We start from the raw sequence: 14062 nt of genomic DNA on the forward strand, positions 1-14062 counted from the left end.
TTCCTTTTCTTTTTTGAGACACTGGAAGAGCACGAGGCAGAGACAGGTATGAAGTCTAAAGAAGCCAGAAAATATATTTTCAACAGTTTGGATGATATAGTGCATGTGAGTATTAAAGCATTTTTCCTTTGCAAAAGGAATATGTGATTTTAAAACATTTTACTAGTTAGAAATAAACACCTTTTAGTATATTATATATTGTATATCAGTCATATCCATTCTTCTTTGTATATGTTGCTCTGAGGAAAATGGCTACCTATGTCAGTCCGTTGGGCTTTTAATAGAGATTTTCCTCTGTCATTGTTAGTGTTAAACAATGGTATTTGTCCCTGTGGTGGGGAAACCCTTTTATTTTATTTTTTTCTCATTTTGAAACAAACCTGAACTGTTTCCTCACCTTTCTTTAGCTTTTTGACTCTCTAGTCAGTAACAAAAGGAAAATTGTCACTCTTCCCTGTGCTGAAAGACAATCAAATCTTTTTGCAAGTCTGGCATTAATACATGACTTTGTTTTTTGAAGATTAACTCTGTAATTTAAGTTATACCAGGTACAGATCTTTATCCCAAGTCTTGATTTTTAAATTCCAAGTTGCAGACTGGAATAAAGCCCTCAGGGTTTTTTAGCTGGGGAGGGTGCAAGGGGATTAATGTGTATGCAGGAGAAAGTCAGCAATTCCAAACCAACTGTACTGGGATAAGCTAGCAAATTCACTGTGCCTCACATGATAGAATCATTGAATATAAGTATTTTATAGCAGAAAGGAATAAAACCAATATGTATATCTTCTGTCTGTTTTGTTCAATGTTAGGTGAACATGGTGATGGATTTGGAAGGAAGTGACCTGTTGGCGGAGAAGGCGGATAGGAGGGAATTTGTCAGTCTGTTGAAGAAAATGTTGCTGATCGATGCTGATTTAAGAATCACTCCAGCTGAGACCCTGAACCATTCTTTTGTTACCATGAAGCACCTCCTTGATTTCCCTCATAGCAACCAGTATGTAACACGCAGGACTTGTTTTTTAAATTCTCTGTTGTAGTGATTCATACGTATAATAATGTTGTTTCATCTGCTCTCAGAAAGAAAAATCTTACGTCATTCTTGTAATGTCTTGGAGAATTCTTTTGAGCGCTTGCAATATTAGATGCAGCTACTTGGTCAAGAAAACTGTTTGAATAACTTTGTTTTTTTCTGAAAAGTAACATTTAGAGCAATAGATTTTTAAATTATTTGATAAAATTCCAACACTGCTGAAGCTTTGGCTTGATTTTTGGAAGTGTGAAGGGGCTTAGTTCCTGTCAGTCCTCGAGAGCTAGGGTAGGCATTTCTGCTTGACATGAATGTCTCAGATACCTTCTTTAATGCATTGGTTAATGTGGAATATATCAAAAGTTTTCTTGCAATTCTGGAATTGTGTATTATGCTCTGGATTTTCTAAAGGGCAAGCATTTTGCTGAAAGCAAGAGCTTTCCATCCACTTAGTTTAATATCTTCCCTGCTTATGGGCAGGGAAGGCCTGGCATGAACAAAGGAATAGGAGTGTTTCTTTCTTCTTTGTATAATGCTATTCTGTGAAACTGGGAACTATGGGTTTGAACTCTTTTTTTTTTTTTTTTTTTTCTCTTGTTCTGTGAAATTGTTTTATACTTTTAAGAACATGGAATTCTAATTAAAGCAACTTTTCTGGTTTTCTTAGAGTGAAGTCCTGTTTTCATATCATGGATGTTTGCAAATGCAGATCAAATGTATATGACTTAAGTAATCGCAATAAAGCATCACTTATGAGACCAGTTGCCTCAGGCAGTGCAGCTAATCTGACTGCGAGCTTTACCAAAATTGCTCCAGTAAGAAATCAGGTAAAAACTTTTATTATTTTTTTAATTCAGTTAATGCAGTTTATCTAATTAATTTTATCATTGCAAAAAGTACATCTAGTGAGTGAAAAAAGTCCTCTTTTATTTTTTCCTACTGTTTGCTTAAACAAAACAAACGTTTAGAATTAAGTGCATTTCAAAATTAAGTTACAAACTGGGATTGCTGTAGCAAAGCAGTGCTGTATTGTAGTGCCCTCCGGTGGCCAAATGGGAATGCTGCCTGAGAAATGTATTTGAAATTTTAATTTTTATAGGTTATTTTGGTTGTTTATTGTAAAAGCTGGTGAGAAAAGTGTGTGAGAGATCTATATTCCCAGTTATAACGTTACCAGTATTGAATCTGTTCCCATAGGCATTAACTGCATCTGCCCATTCAGTTTTGCACCAAGGGATACCACTGCAGGCAGGAACTGCTCAGTTTGGTTGCAACGATGTTTTCCAACAGGCGTTGATTATATGTCCTCCAGCTATTCAAGGTATGTTTAACTGTAGTTGTTACAGTTCATGGAATATGAGCGTTGCTGTCTGTTAGCAGTATTTGAGTTTTACATTATACCCACTTAAACTATATATTTCAAAGAACTTAATTCTGTCATAAAAATTTTTATTAACATGAGTCAAATCCAGATACATTGCACCTTTCTGAAAGAAATGGCAAATGAGCATCTGTAGAACATCCAGAGTCCATTTTAATATACCAGACACATACACGCATAAGCACACACATGTACATAATCTTGGATAAAATAGAGGGACACAGTGTGAAAGCTGAAGCAAGAAAGGAGGATATTCTGAAATTAAATTTGAGAGGAAACAAGAAAGATGAGAGGATATCAGTGTTGAGGTGGATTTTTTGAAAGGGTGGTTTTTTGTTTCTCTTTTAGTGGTTGTGTGTATTGGGTATTTTTTATTTGTTATTTTGGTTGTGGTGGTTTTCTTTTTTTTTTTTTTTGTGTGTGTGTTTTTTGCTTTGTTTTGTTTTGGATTTTCTTCCCTACTCCCTCTACATCCCTAGGATATCCTAGGGATAAGGATAAAAAAAAAATAACAATTCTTGTGGTAAATCTGTCTGGATAATAAAGTTGGATTTTTTTAATTGGATTTCCAACTGAATGTTTAAAAAAACATCTGGAACTTGGGTCTTCATTTAAAGATATAACTGCCCTACATAAATGGTGTCACTTTTGCTATCGTATGGTTTTAATGCCAGGTAGCACTGCTGCAGTTTTCTGATGGCTGAAAACCACATAACTAAATCTTTGAGAATGTTGATTGCATCGTGCTGGGAGGAGGAAAGGCAGCTTGGCTGAACTTTCCTGTATTACAAAGGATAAGATTGTTTTAAGCGTACAATTTCGTATTTATGGAAAGAAAGAATTGGCTGAGGGTTCAATTATCAGAAACATTTGGAAGACTGTGAGGTGAAGATGCTAGCACAGAAGTATTTCCGCAGTGTGGAAAATGATCAAATAAGGATATAAATCTCTAGGAGGACACAGAGTAATGCAGTTGACCTCTGTATTTGCATCATGCAAGTGTAGGTTCTGTTTTTTGGAGAGGTCTTTAAAATTTCAGTTAGATCTCAGAACATATGAAGCAAAACTTGTTTTTTCTGAGTATAGTGGGCTGTTCAGAAAGGAGCTGATGAAAACCAGCGTTTCTTATCATAGTAGTAGTCGTCATTTATGAAGAGGGAAACATAGCTTATATTGTTTGCTTATTAAATTAGCTTGATTATGTCTAAATCTCCAAAGATGCAGTTTACGTCTCTTGGTCATGTTCAGCTTTAATCAGATCTTAAAATGATGGAATTTATAGGAAGTAGGATTTTTTAAGAATGACTTAGACTCTTCCTTAGATCACCCTTCGCAGTTTGAATTTTTACGTGTCATACTAAATTCAGTCTGAAAAAAACCGAAACAAGACACTTCTATACTTAGAGCCCAGGAAGTCTTTATCTCTTTAGATAAAGACAGATACAGCAGCCTTTATCAGTAATGTTATTTGTGACTGCTGCATTTATCTTGGGTGGTTCCAGAAGCTCATGAAAGCTCTGAGTATTCGCCCTGCAGAGTGTCAGAGGCTGTGTGAGCTAAATGCATAGCTGCATACAGAATTCCTTCTGAGCACTTACTATGGCTGAGTAATTTCTCATCTAAATTGTATATATGCTGTACACAATGACACACTCCGTAATTAAAAAAGCTACTGTTTTGATTATACCCAGATGAATAAAGTGATTAGAGAAAAGGAAACAGCATAAGCAAATATCTTTATCTATGATCTGTATATTAAATTCTCAGTATGACAATAAATTTCCATATTTAAGTTCTGTTACAGCTCGAATGAAGGCAATAGATTGTTTTCAACACATAGGTGACAAGTTGAGTTGCTGGCATGGAGGGAAAGGGATATTAATGGTATGGGTCACTGCTTCAAGATTTCCCTGCTTGGCTGCTCTGCCTGAAATGCTAAAGCTTGCTACTTCTGGCAGAGTTAAGATGTTGCTATTCTAGATGGCTGCGTGGAAAAAATTAGTCAACAGCATTTAAAAATTAAAAGCTTTGGAGGGCATGGTTATAACTTAGTACTGTGTTACAACATCAGAGAATTATATCAGATAAAGATTTTCTTTCATCCTTTACTGTAAAGATTTTTAAAAAAGCACCCACTATTAATCTTTAGTTTATTAGCTCTTTAGTAGTTACCTCTGAACAGCTTGGCGTAGTCTTTCTTTCTTGCAGTATCTGTTGGAAAAAAATCCTCTTTCATTTTAGTTTTACAATTTTATCTTAAAAATTATTATTAGTAATAAACATTGCAGTGTTGCTGCACATCTGCTGAGTTTTCTGGGACAACAGTGGAATTTATGCAGAGCATGGGAGGCATCTTGTTCCTGTTATGCTCTTCTGGTAATATTCCAACAGTGCTATGGTTTGTGTTATTTTGATGAAGGGAGGAATAGGATTATGGTCTTTAACTGCAAATATTTGATGATGTACACAGAAAATTTTACATTGTTTCCCATAAAAGAGTTGGTAACAAGTAGGGGTGTTATACATGTGGCATTGCCAGCTGTAAGAGTGAGAGGAGTGGGTTTCAGCTAGCTGGAAATGCAGAGCATGAAATGTGCAGGAGTCAACTGTGAGAAGCTTTGGAATTCAGTTCTGCCTACTTTTGTCTGCTGCCTTTCAACTACTTTTAATGTAACTTGTGATAGAGTAAAATGCTTAGCTTTGCAGAACTTCCTGCCAAAGTCATTATGCTTTCTAGTAGTCTGCTTCCAAATAAGATCTCTTGGTGGTTCTTTCTGGAAATAACAGCATCAAATATTTGTGCAGACATGTAATGGCACAAAAATCTTTTTTTTTTGTGTTGATTTATTTGACTTCAGAATTTAGATTATGGAATTATGTCATAAACACATCAAGAAAAAATAATAAAATGTTAGAAAATTATCCTCTGTGTTTGTACTTTGATCAGAAGATAGATGCAAGACAGGTGTTTTGCTCAAAGCTTGGATATGTGTTTTTCTCCCTCATAGGAATTCCTACAAACCATAGTAAGCCCACGAGTTTCTCTCTGAGGGTGGATAATGCAGTTCCGTTGGTGGCCCAAGCCCACACAATTCAGCCACTACAGATTCGAGCAGGAATCCTTTCTCAGGTTGGCTTATTTTATAGTCTTGTTTATTTTATTATTAGTTAGTAAATATTTTTGCCCTTAGATTTCTATTTCAGTCCCTTTTCTGTTTTGTGCTGAAGTACAAGCAGCTAATGTAAATTCAGTCATTCCTTGTCTCATGTGTCATGAAATCTTGCTTTGCAACAGACGTGGTCAAATCAGACTCAGCAAATTCTGGTTCCTGCATGGCAGCAAGTAGCACCAGTGGCAGCTCCTGCTACATCTCTGGCCTCTGATCCTGTGGCTGGCCCACAGAGGCTTGGAGACTGGGGGTAAGTCCGCTATTTCTGTGCAATACCTTAATGGCTTTGGTATGAAAAGAGCTACAGATGCAATTCAGATGACTTGCAATTTAAAACTTCCTTTATTTTTCCTCAGGAAGATGATTACCCAGGGAACCCATTACAATTCAATGATACTGCAGCCACTTTTAACACATCAGATAACCTTGTCTGCCCCTCAGCCAATTAGTGTGGGCATTGCACATGTTGTCTGGCCTCAGCCTGCAGTTACCAAGAGGAACAAGCTGTGTCAGAACAGGTTTGTAGAAAGTATTTAGCATTCAGAGATAGTTAATTTGCAGTTACCATTCAGGGTCCAAGGGACAATTGTACTTAAATGGTCATTTGGGAAAATTAGTTCTTTCTGTGTAAGTTTTCAGTGTTAGTTTGGTAATACAGACGAGATGGAAAACTGCATGCCCTAGTAAGAGGTTTTAGTTCCTGTTCATTAGTACATGCCTATCATGATAACAAAGTTTTCTTTTTGGTCTTTGGGAATGCATAAGAGTACGTTGAGGTAGCTTTAATGAGATACACCTAACCTTATGTGCGTGAGGTTATATCAGATTTAGACAACTAAAAATAAAGAGATACTGTAAAAACAGGGTTGCAGTATGCCTTACAGCGGTCTTAAGAATAGACTGTCTTTCACTGATAGCCAAAAATACATGAGCTGCTTGATGAAGAAAACATGCCCCACTGCCAGGCAAAGTATTTGCAAAGGTGTGGGATGCTTGATAAAGGGGAAAGAAAGGGTTACAGAGGGCCATTTCAGCAGCCTTGTTTTTAGCAAGGATTTCATCCAAAGGCTACCAGCTTTTACAGAATCTTTGTGGGAAATCTGGCCAGGTTTTGTTTGCTTGTTTTTCACTCAAATGGGATTTTAGCTTCATTTTTTTGTTTCTAAGAAAATGGGATTTTCAATGTATTGTATTCAATGTTACTACAAATTGCAGTCTTAGATTTTACTTAGTTTGTATGTGACAACATAGCTTTTTATTAGCATTTTTATGGATTTTTTTGTGTTAATGTCTGGAACAATGTATGCCAAGTATTTATGACTGTGTTTATATTTTTCTTTGTATTGGTTTGTAACATTCATCTTTTTTGGTCTACATTGCTTTCTTTGTTTTGTTGAAATTGGTACAATTTTCAGGTCTGTTGGTAGAGATTCACTAAATGTCAAATGGTGTGTTTTCTTCACAGGAGCCATGTGTTACAAAATACCAATATCCAAAATTCAGACTTCATATCTCCAAAGATACTTAATCTGAAGGCTGTAAAGAGAATTAGTTGTATAGAAGCACAGGACAATCATAACTCCGAAGGACAGGAAAGTAACTGTTGCGAAGCATCAGTCAGGCTGGACCCTGATTCATCTCTCTCAACCAAACAGCGCCAAGCTATCTTCATTTCCAGTTCCCCCAGCCCAGCAGTCAGTGTGATCACCATCAGCAGTGACACAGATGAAGATGACATAGGACAGACACATTCACTGAGAGAGTAAGAATCGATGCTTACTTTTACTAAGGTGTTAAGTATATCGGTTTTAGCGTAGCTACTGTGTTTAATGAATCCCAGTTAGAAAAAGACAAACATTGCACCTCTAATCAAATTTCACTAAGTTAACTTCGTAGCTGTATATTATTTGAAAGTGAAAAATATTCTAAAGTCTATCTTGTTAATCTACATACATTGGGCATTTGTAACAGAAAACAAATAATTAATTATTCTTTTCTAACAGATTTGGTCAAAACAGAATACTTGTAGGTCCAGCGTACTTTTTTACTTAATACTGCCAAACCCTATTTATTTTTTGAATAAATGGCTTTGTATAATCAATATTATCATTCTATCAGAAGCATCCGGTGGGTAACATTACATACATAGGAGTAAAAATGGGTAATTACATAAATATGGGTAAAAATTACTTCTCTAACAGTATGAAAAGCTGTGCATTTTTGTATAAAAGCAAATGCTGAGTGTGGTCCCTCAAAGGAATTTTCTTTCACAAAGCTATCAAAGAAGCATTTAAAATTATTTATTTTTAATTTTAATGATCCCTAACTGGATGAACTTGTATTTTAAACCTAAACTTTTTCAAGTGTTTCAAGGCTCTGAACTGTGTAGTAAAATCTTTTTTTTTAACTCGTTTTAGTATTGATTCAGAAAAAAATAATTCATTATGTAGGTTTCAAAAAATGCATATTTAGTATTTTCAGGTGTAAAAGGAGCAATATTGATTTACATTTAAGGGACCTCTTCTATCACTTGACCCCTTTTTATTCCATGATTACACCTAAGTTGGTGACATACGGAAAGAATGAATGCAAGATGGTATGTTTGCTCACTTTCTCTTTGTGTGGTAGGTGTAAAGGTAGCCTTGACTGTGAAGCCTGCCAGAACACCCTTAACATTGACCGCGTGTGCTCTCTCAGCAGTCCTGACAGCACTCTGAGTACTAGCTCCTCGGGACAGTCTAGTCCATCTCCTTGCAAGAGGTCCAACAGGTAAAAAGCTGTGCTCCTTTCAGTAAAAAGAAAGATCTTAGTATACAGCAGACATGGTTTATAATGAAAAATGCAAAAGTTTTGTTTTGTTGCCATCTGGCGATGCTAAACGGTGTGTTTAAAAATTAATTTATTGGCCTACAGTTGCACAGCATAGACTGTTCTTTTATCATTCCTAACAGATCCATCTTGAGACACTGGAAGTTTTCAGAATACTGAATGAATGGTCTTCACACAGAAAATATAAACACATTACATGCAACTTCCTTTAAAACAAAAAACCTTTAAGGTTGAAAAATTAAGTAAGCCGAAGTAGGATGTGACAGATTTGAAATTACCAGAACACCTTGAAATTTTGCACCTTCTTGCTCTCCCATTGCGTATCTTGTATTGTAATCTTCAGTGACATTGATGCCTTTTTTCTTCTACTTTATGTGAACACTGCTCATATGAGCAGCTTTTAAGTAGTTTTATCTTCGCTGCTTGATGCCTAATTAAGCCTTCATTTTTGCACATTAATCAAAATCCACTCTCAGAGAAGCATTGAATGCAGCTCTGAAAATGAATGGCATTTTTGGTACAGTACCTGAGAGCCTGATGCTAAAGATTCTGTTTGTCTTATACTCATAAGACGTAGGCCTGTGATGCAATCGGAAGTTCTGACTGACTTGAGATTTTCTGGTTGGGGCTTTTCCTCTTATTTCGGTCCTCACCCTTCAGGTGCTAATATGTTGACAAGAAACATGTAGTTGTTAAAATTGGTGAAAAGTTGATTTAATATTATTTACTCAATATCCCATAGAAATTCTATGACCTAGAGATACAGTTAATTTCTTTTTCCAACCAATGTGTGACTGCCGTAAGCATGACAAATTCTTTTAATTTTATTCTACAGTTAATTTCCTATTTTCTGTAGAATAACTTGGTGTATAAAAAAGAGTGATTCAAACTCAGAGCACATTTATTGTGCAGAATGAATAAGATGGATTCCTAATGGAAAAAAGGTTTGTTTAAAGTAATTGAAGATTCTATCACAACACATATTGGCAAGGAAATGGAACTGCTACTCTGTACAGTTTTATTTGTTTTAAATTTTGAACAACCTTACTTATTGCTGCCTTTAATGGACAATTAGTAGATATACGATTCTGTTTATATAAATACAACACTCTCCCATTAAAAAAAAACAAAACTAAGGAAGGGTGCATAAAAGAAGACCTCTGCATGTACAACTTTGACATCCATTTGGTTCTGTAAGGCCTGAAATCTTGGGATTCAGTGAAGAAACCTCTGCAGTATTGGATGCTGAATACACTGAAAGTTGTAGTGGATTGTTACTCTCCGCACTGTCCCGGATTGGGAAGGCATATTCTAAGGAGATGATGTAAATAGTCTGCTGAGTACTAGGATGCAGCTCAGATGCAGCTTTGTGTTACACTTAATCCAGTCATATGGGATTTGAGGTGGATTAGTTTTCTATTATGTTCCTAAACTGATCTAACTCATTCTGCAGACCAAACACATGGAAAGATTTTTCTGTTTTTTTAAGGGTGACTTAATCTAGAAGATAATCTCAGACAAATTTCTGCCATTTTTGGAACATTGGAGATATTAATATAGAAATTGACAGAGTTATATAGATGGACTACACCGGGTATATTTCCCTGGTCCTGCTTTCAAGCATTTGTCACTTCTGATTGTAAAACAAATGTATAACTAGAAGCATTTGAAGAATTTCTATTCAAATGATTAAATTTTAGTGAAGTTTTCGGTAACAAGACATATCTTATACTGGAAAGTGTCATCTTTAATATAAAAACATTGAAAACTTCAGACAAGTTTTTTATGAAGCCCTGCTTGATATTACAGTGTTTTCTTTGAATTGCAACAAACACTCTGTAATTCAACTTTATATCAGTAGCAAAGGAGTGCGTCAGATTCTGATTTCGTTAGCATTTGACTTACAGTAAGTCATATGGTTTAGTAGTGGACAGGTGTGATTTGACTCAATGATCTCAAAGGTCTTTTCCAACCAAACAATTCTATGATACATTTAGTAGCTTGAATCAGAAGTTAAGAATATAAAAATACAGCTAATTGGTCAGTAGTTGTCACAGTGTCACTATTTGTTACTTAAGGAACTATTCAGAATTACCTAGTTCTGTTGACTAAGATTTCAGGTTCTTATACTGGCCCTCATTGTGTCAAAAAAAAAATTTTATAAATGGTTTTATTTGTATTGGCTTGATTTATTCACTGTGCTTATAAGGACCTGTTACCTTAGCTATAAAAGTACCAAAGGACATGACCGTATGTTTAGGGTTTAGTGAATAAGGCTGCTGTTACTTGCTTGTTGTAAGTTAAACATTTATTCCATGTATTTGTAATATAAACTTTTATGTTTTTCTAGTTTATAGAACTTTCATGATTCTCATTCCTATCCTCTATAACCAGGAACTTTGTTATCATAAACATTTATTTATTCATCAATCTCTTCTGGTTTTTTACCTCCATTAAGTGACTCTTGCTCTCTCTCTAATCTATACCTGGCACAGTCCCACTTGAGAACTAGTTAAATTTATCTTTTGTTGTTGTTAATGATGTGTCCATGATGTTCCTTTTGCTTGTGTAATAAATAATACATAAATAAAATCAATATCTTTTCTGGCAATATACCTCTTCCTAAACTAGCTTCCTTTTCCACGTTGTTTACTACTTGCTGCCTAAAAGGTATTTGGTTCTGTTTCCACTGGTCTTGCTTCTGGCAGCTGGCATTTACCGTCTTCTTAGCTCTTTTTTCTTCTGATGCAGGCATGGAGCTTCAATAAGTGTTTACCAAAGTGATTATCATTAGTTGATTCCTCCACCTGTTTACTCTTCCAGCTGCTTTAGTAGAAGTAATGGTTGAATAATTGACTTCACACCACTTGACCGGCATGGATTTTGCGGACCAGAAGTGCCAAAATAGCTGCTGTGTGAACAGAGGGTTGCATTTGTCTCATTAATCTGAATCTGTGAAAAAGAATCTGCCAGTCACACAGAGGCAGTGCTCTCTGGAGGAGCTTCAGAGAGACCTAATTTTTCAGTAGATAAGGTCTAAGTGTAGCTGCTGGTGGTTGATATGCAGATGAGAGGGAGCTGCCTGCCACTGTGCAGATTGCTTCCTCAGCATTTTCTATCTCGTCCTGGCTCTCACAGGCCCCAGGGATGGCTTTTCGCAGACTCCAGGATGTGGCTGATTTCTAGAAGGAAATTAGATCAGTATGTTCTAATTTGCTAGTCTAATAACCATCCAGAGATTTTATGTTTTGATTCAGGAAGAAATTAAATAATCTCCTTCTTCCTTTTATTTGACCTGAAAATCTAGATTTCAGGTGGTTTATAAGTACAAGACTATTTAAAAAATAAATTACAAAGTGGATGCACTTCTCTAGGTCTTTATGCAGAAGTTATCTCCTTTCTCTGAGTCTTGCAATTTATGGGTAGAATGAGTTTGCATATTGAACTGCCGTCTGAATGTCTGCGCTTAGGTAGATGAAATGTAACGTTTCTGTCCCCCTTTGAATAGTTTCACTTCCATATATTTTACATGGTGATTTAATAAAAGGCATCCATATTCTGAAAGTATATTTGTTTCAATGCAGTACTTTTGTTTTTTCGTAGTATGTCAGATGATGAACAGGAAAGTGGATGTGATACTGTGGATGGTTCCCCAGCTTCAGACTCTTCGGGACATGACAGTCCATTTGCGGAAAGTGGCTTTGTAGCTAATACCAATAAAAATAAGGAAGCAAGAGCAACGGTTAATCCTGAAACCAAATCAGCTGTTTGCACAGTAGTGGTACCACCAATGAGACTTGAAAATAGCTTACATCTTAATGGACAGATTGTGAATACAGGTAAGTTAGCTCAGGTGTTTTTATCTTCTCATACCAGTAGATAAGAATAGAAATTTAAATTTTAGATAGATATTTAAATATCAATAGCCAATACATACAAAGATTTTTAGCTACTCTAACTTTTGTTAGAATAGTGACAACAGAAACTTAACGTTGTTCATTTACATCTTGGAAGATGCTATGTGCCAGCGACTGAAAAAGGGTCGGTCTGTCCTGGGAAGAATAAACCAGTCTTCTGTTGTAGGAAACCATCAGCAAAAACTGACATCAGCATTCCATCAGCAACCTATGAACTACAGTCAGGTATGTGTACTTACTCAAATCTAAGAAGTATTTTTTCTGTCACAAAGTTCCAAATATGCTGAATGCTCACAATTTCAGTTGCTGTCAAAAGCAACTGCAGGTTTCCAACAGGTTGATTACAGAAGTATTCAAATCTTGAAAAATGGACTTCAGCTTATTGAGCAAGTCATAAGTATCTTTCGCTTTTGGTCATTTTCCTAAAGCAGCTGACTTTATTTTTAAAAATTATAGAAAAGCCACACTGGGAAAATTATCAGTGCTTACACAAAATCAAAGCACAAGACAAAATGAAAAATATTTTTAGCATATGTTTTCCTACATCCAAATGCTAAAATGCTCATAATGTGCAGTTAAAAGCTGCGGCTACATTTCAGTTTTGTTTAGTTAGCAGTGTGCATGAAAATGCTTGTAGTTTGATTATCCAGAGATGAGATAGAGCTTAGCAAACCTAACTGTTTCTTACCTTTGCTGCCAGGTAGTGAAGCTTGGCAGGGGAGAGGTGATTGTAGGTTAATCCAATGTTGGCAGATACCCAAAGTTAATTTAAAAGCTACTTTTATCGTTACTCAACAACATAGAATATGTGTCTACTGTGGCTGAGAATTGAATTTGACACATGACATCGAGTTTAAGTCCCTTTTAATTAATTAATTTTGAGCTGTAGCTTCATTGAGCTTTCAGTTAGATATCTGGAGGTATATTTAATATAAGAGCAGTATCTGTTTGTATATGTGTTGCAGAGTAACTGAATATTAAATTGTAAGTTAAATACTAAATGTAAGCATGCTATATGTAGCTAAGAGGATCTACCAATTGTGACTCGAATATTTTAGATGGGAAGAGACATTAGAATGGATGACAGTTTCCCCTTCTGTATGATTATGCCGAAGGATTGGTTTAATTAATTCTTAGCAAACCTTAATATGATCAGCATAAGTATTAATTTTTAATCTCTTCAGTGGCTGCAGCTCCTCAGCCTCTTGGCAGAAAGTGCAGAAAGTTAGTTTCATTAAAAAAAATTATGCTGATCCTTCTTTCTTTGGTAGATGCCCTATGTAGTTTGAAGTCTGCATCTTTTAATGGGAATAATTGTTTTTTTAGTCTTTCTCTTTGTAACTGTTAATGATTGCCACATCTTCCTGTGATCATAGCCCTAGACTTCTGTTTGCCTAGTTGTCTCAGATATTTTCAATCCGTTTATTATTTTTTCTGCTCTCCTCTAAAATTTCTCTCCTATTTGTCCTCTTTGTGCCTCATTATGGTGCCCAAACTGAATGCAGCACTTCCAATTGATGCCAAGCCAGTGCTGAGTAGAGTGGAATAAGCACCTTGCTCATGTGATACATGGTATTTCTGTTAAAACAGCCCAGCATGGCATTTTATCTTTTTCTTTTCCCTTTTTTTGTTTGCAAAAGCATTAAAATAACTTGTGTTCTGTTTACCATCTCTTATTGTCAGATTTCCTGTCTGTGCTACTATCTAAATAGCTTTTTTTTGTTGTTGTTTAAGCATT

General features: G+C 35.7%; 1 protein-coding gene across 2 annotated transcripts in view; it reads left to right on the forward strand.

The window, feature by feature from the left end:
• Nucleotides 1-14062, forward strand: part of HIPK3 (homeodomain interacting protein kinase 3) — a 75939-nt gene that overhangs the window by 57755 nt on the left and 4122 nt on the right. For both annotated transcript variants that reach the window (XM_069857505.1, XM_069857506.1), the window contains exons 5-15: nt 19-105; nt 810-994; nt 1695-1854; nt 2225-2348; nt 5417-5538; nt 5704-5828; nt 5935-6096; nt 7044-7340; nt 8207-8347; nt 12011-12246; nt 12422-12549. In XM_069857505.1, coding sequence (XP_069713606.1) covers nt 19-105; nt 810-994; nt 1695-1854; nt 2225-2348; nt 5417-5538; nt 5704-5828; nt 5935-6096; nt 7044-7340; nt 8207-8347; nt 12011-12246; nt 12422-12549 — 1767 coding nt within the window. The remainder of the gene's footprint in view (nt 1-18; nt 106-809; nt 995-1694; nt 1855-2224; nt 2349-5416; nt 5539-5703; nt 5829-5934; nt 6097-7043; nt 7341-8206; nt 8348-12010; nt 12247-12421; nt 12550-14062) is intronic.

The sequence above is a fragment of the Phaenicophaeus curvirostris genome, chromosome 5 (genome assembly GCF_032191515.1).
Source record: "Phaenicophaeus curvirostris isolate KB17595 chromosome 5, BPBGC_Pcur_1.0, whole genome shotgun sequence".
Taxonomy (NCBI): domain Eukaryota; kingdom Metazoa; phylum Chordata; class Aves; order Cuculiformes; family Cuculidae; genus Phaenicophaeus; species Phaenicophaeus curvirostris.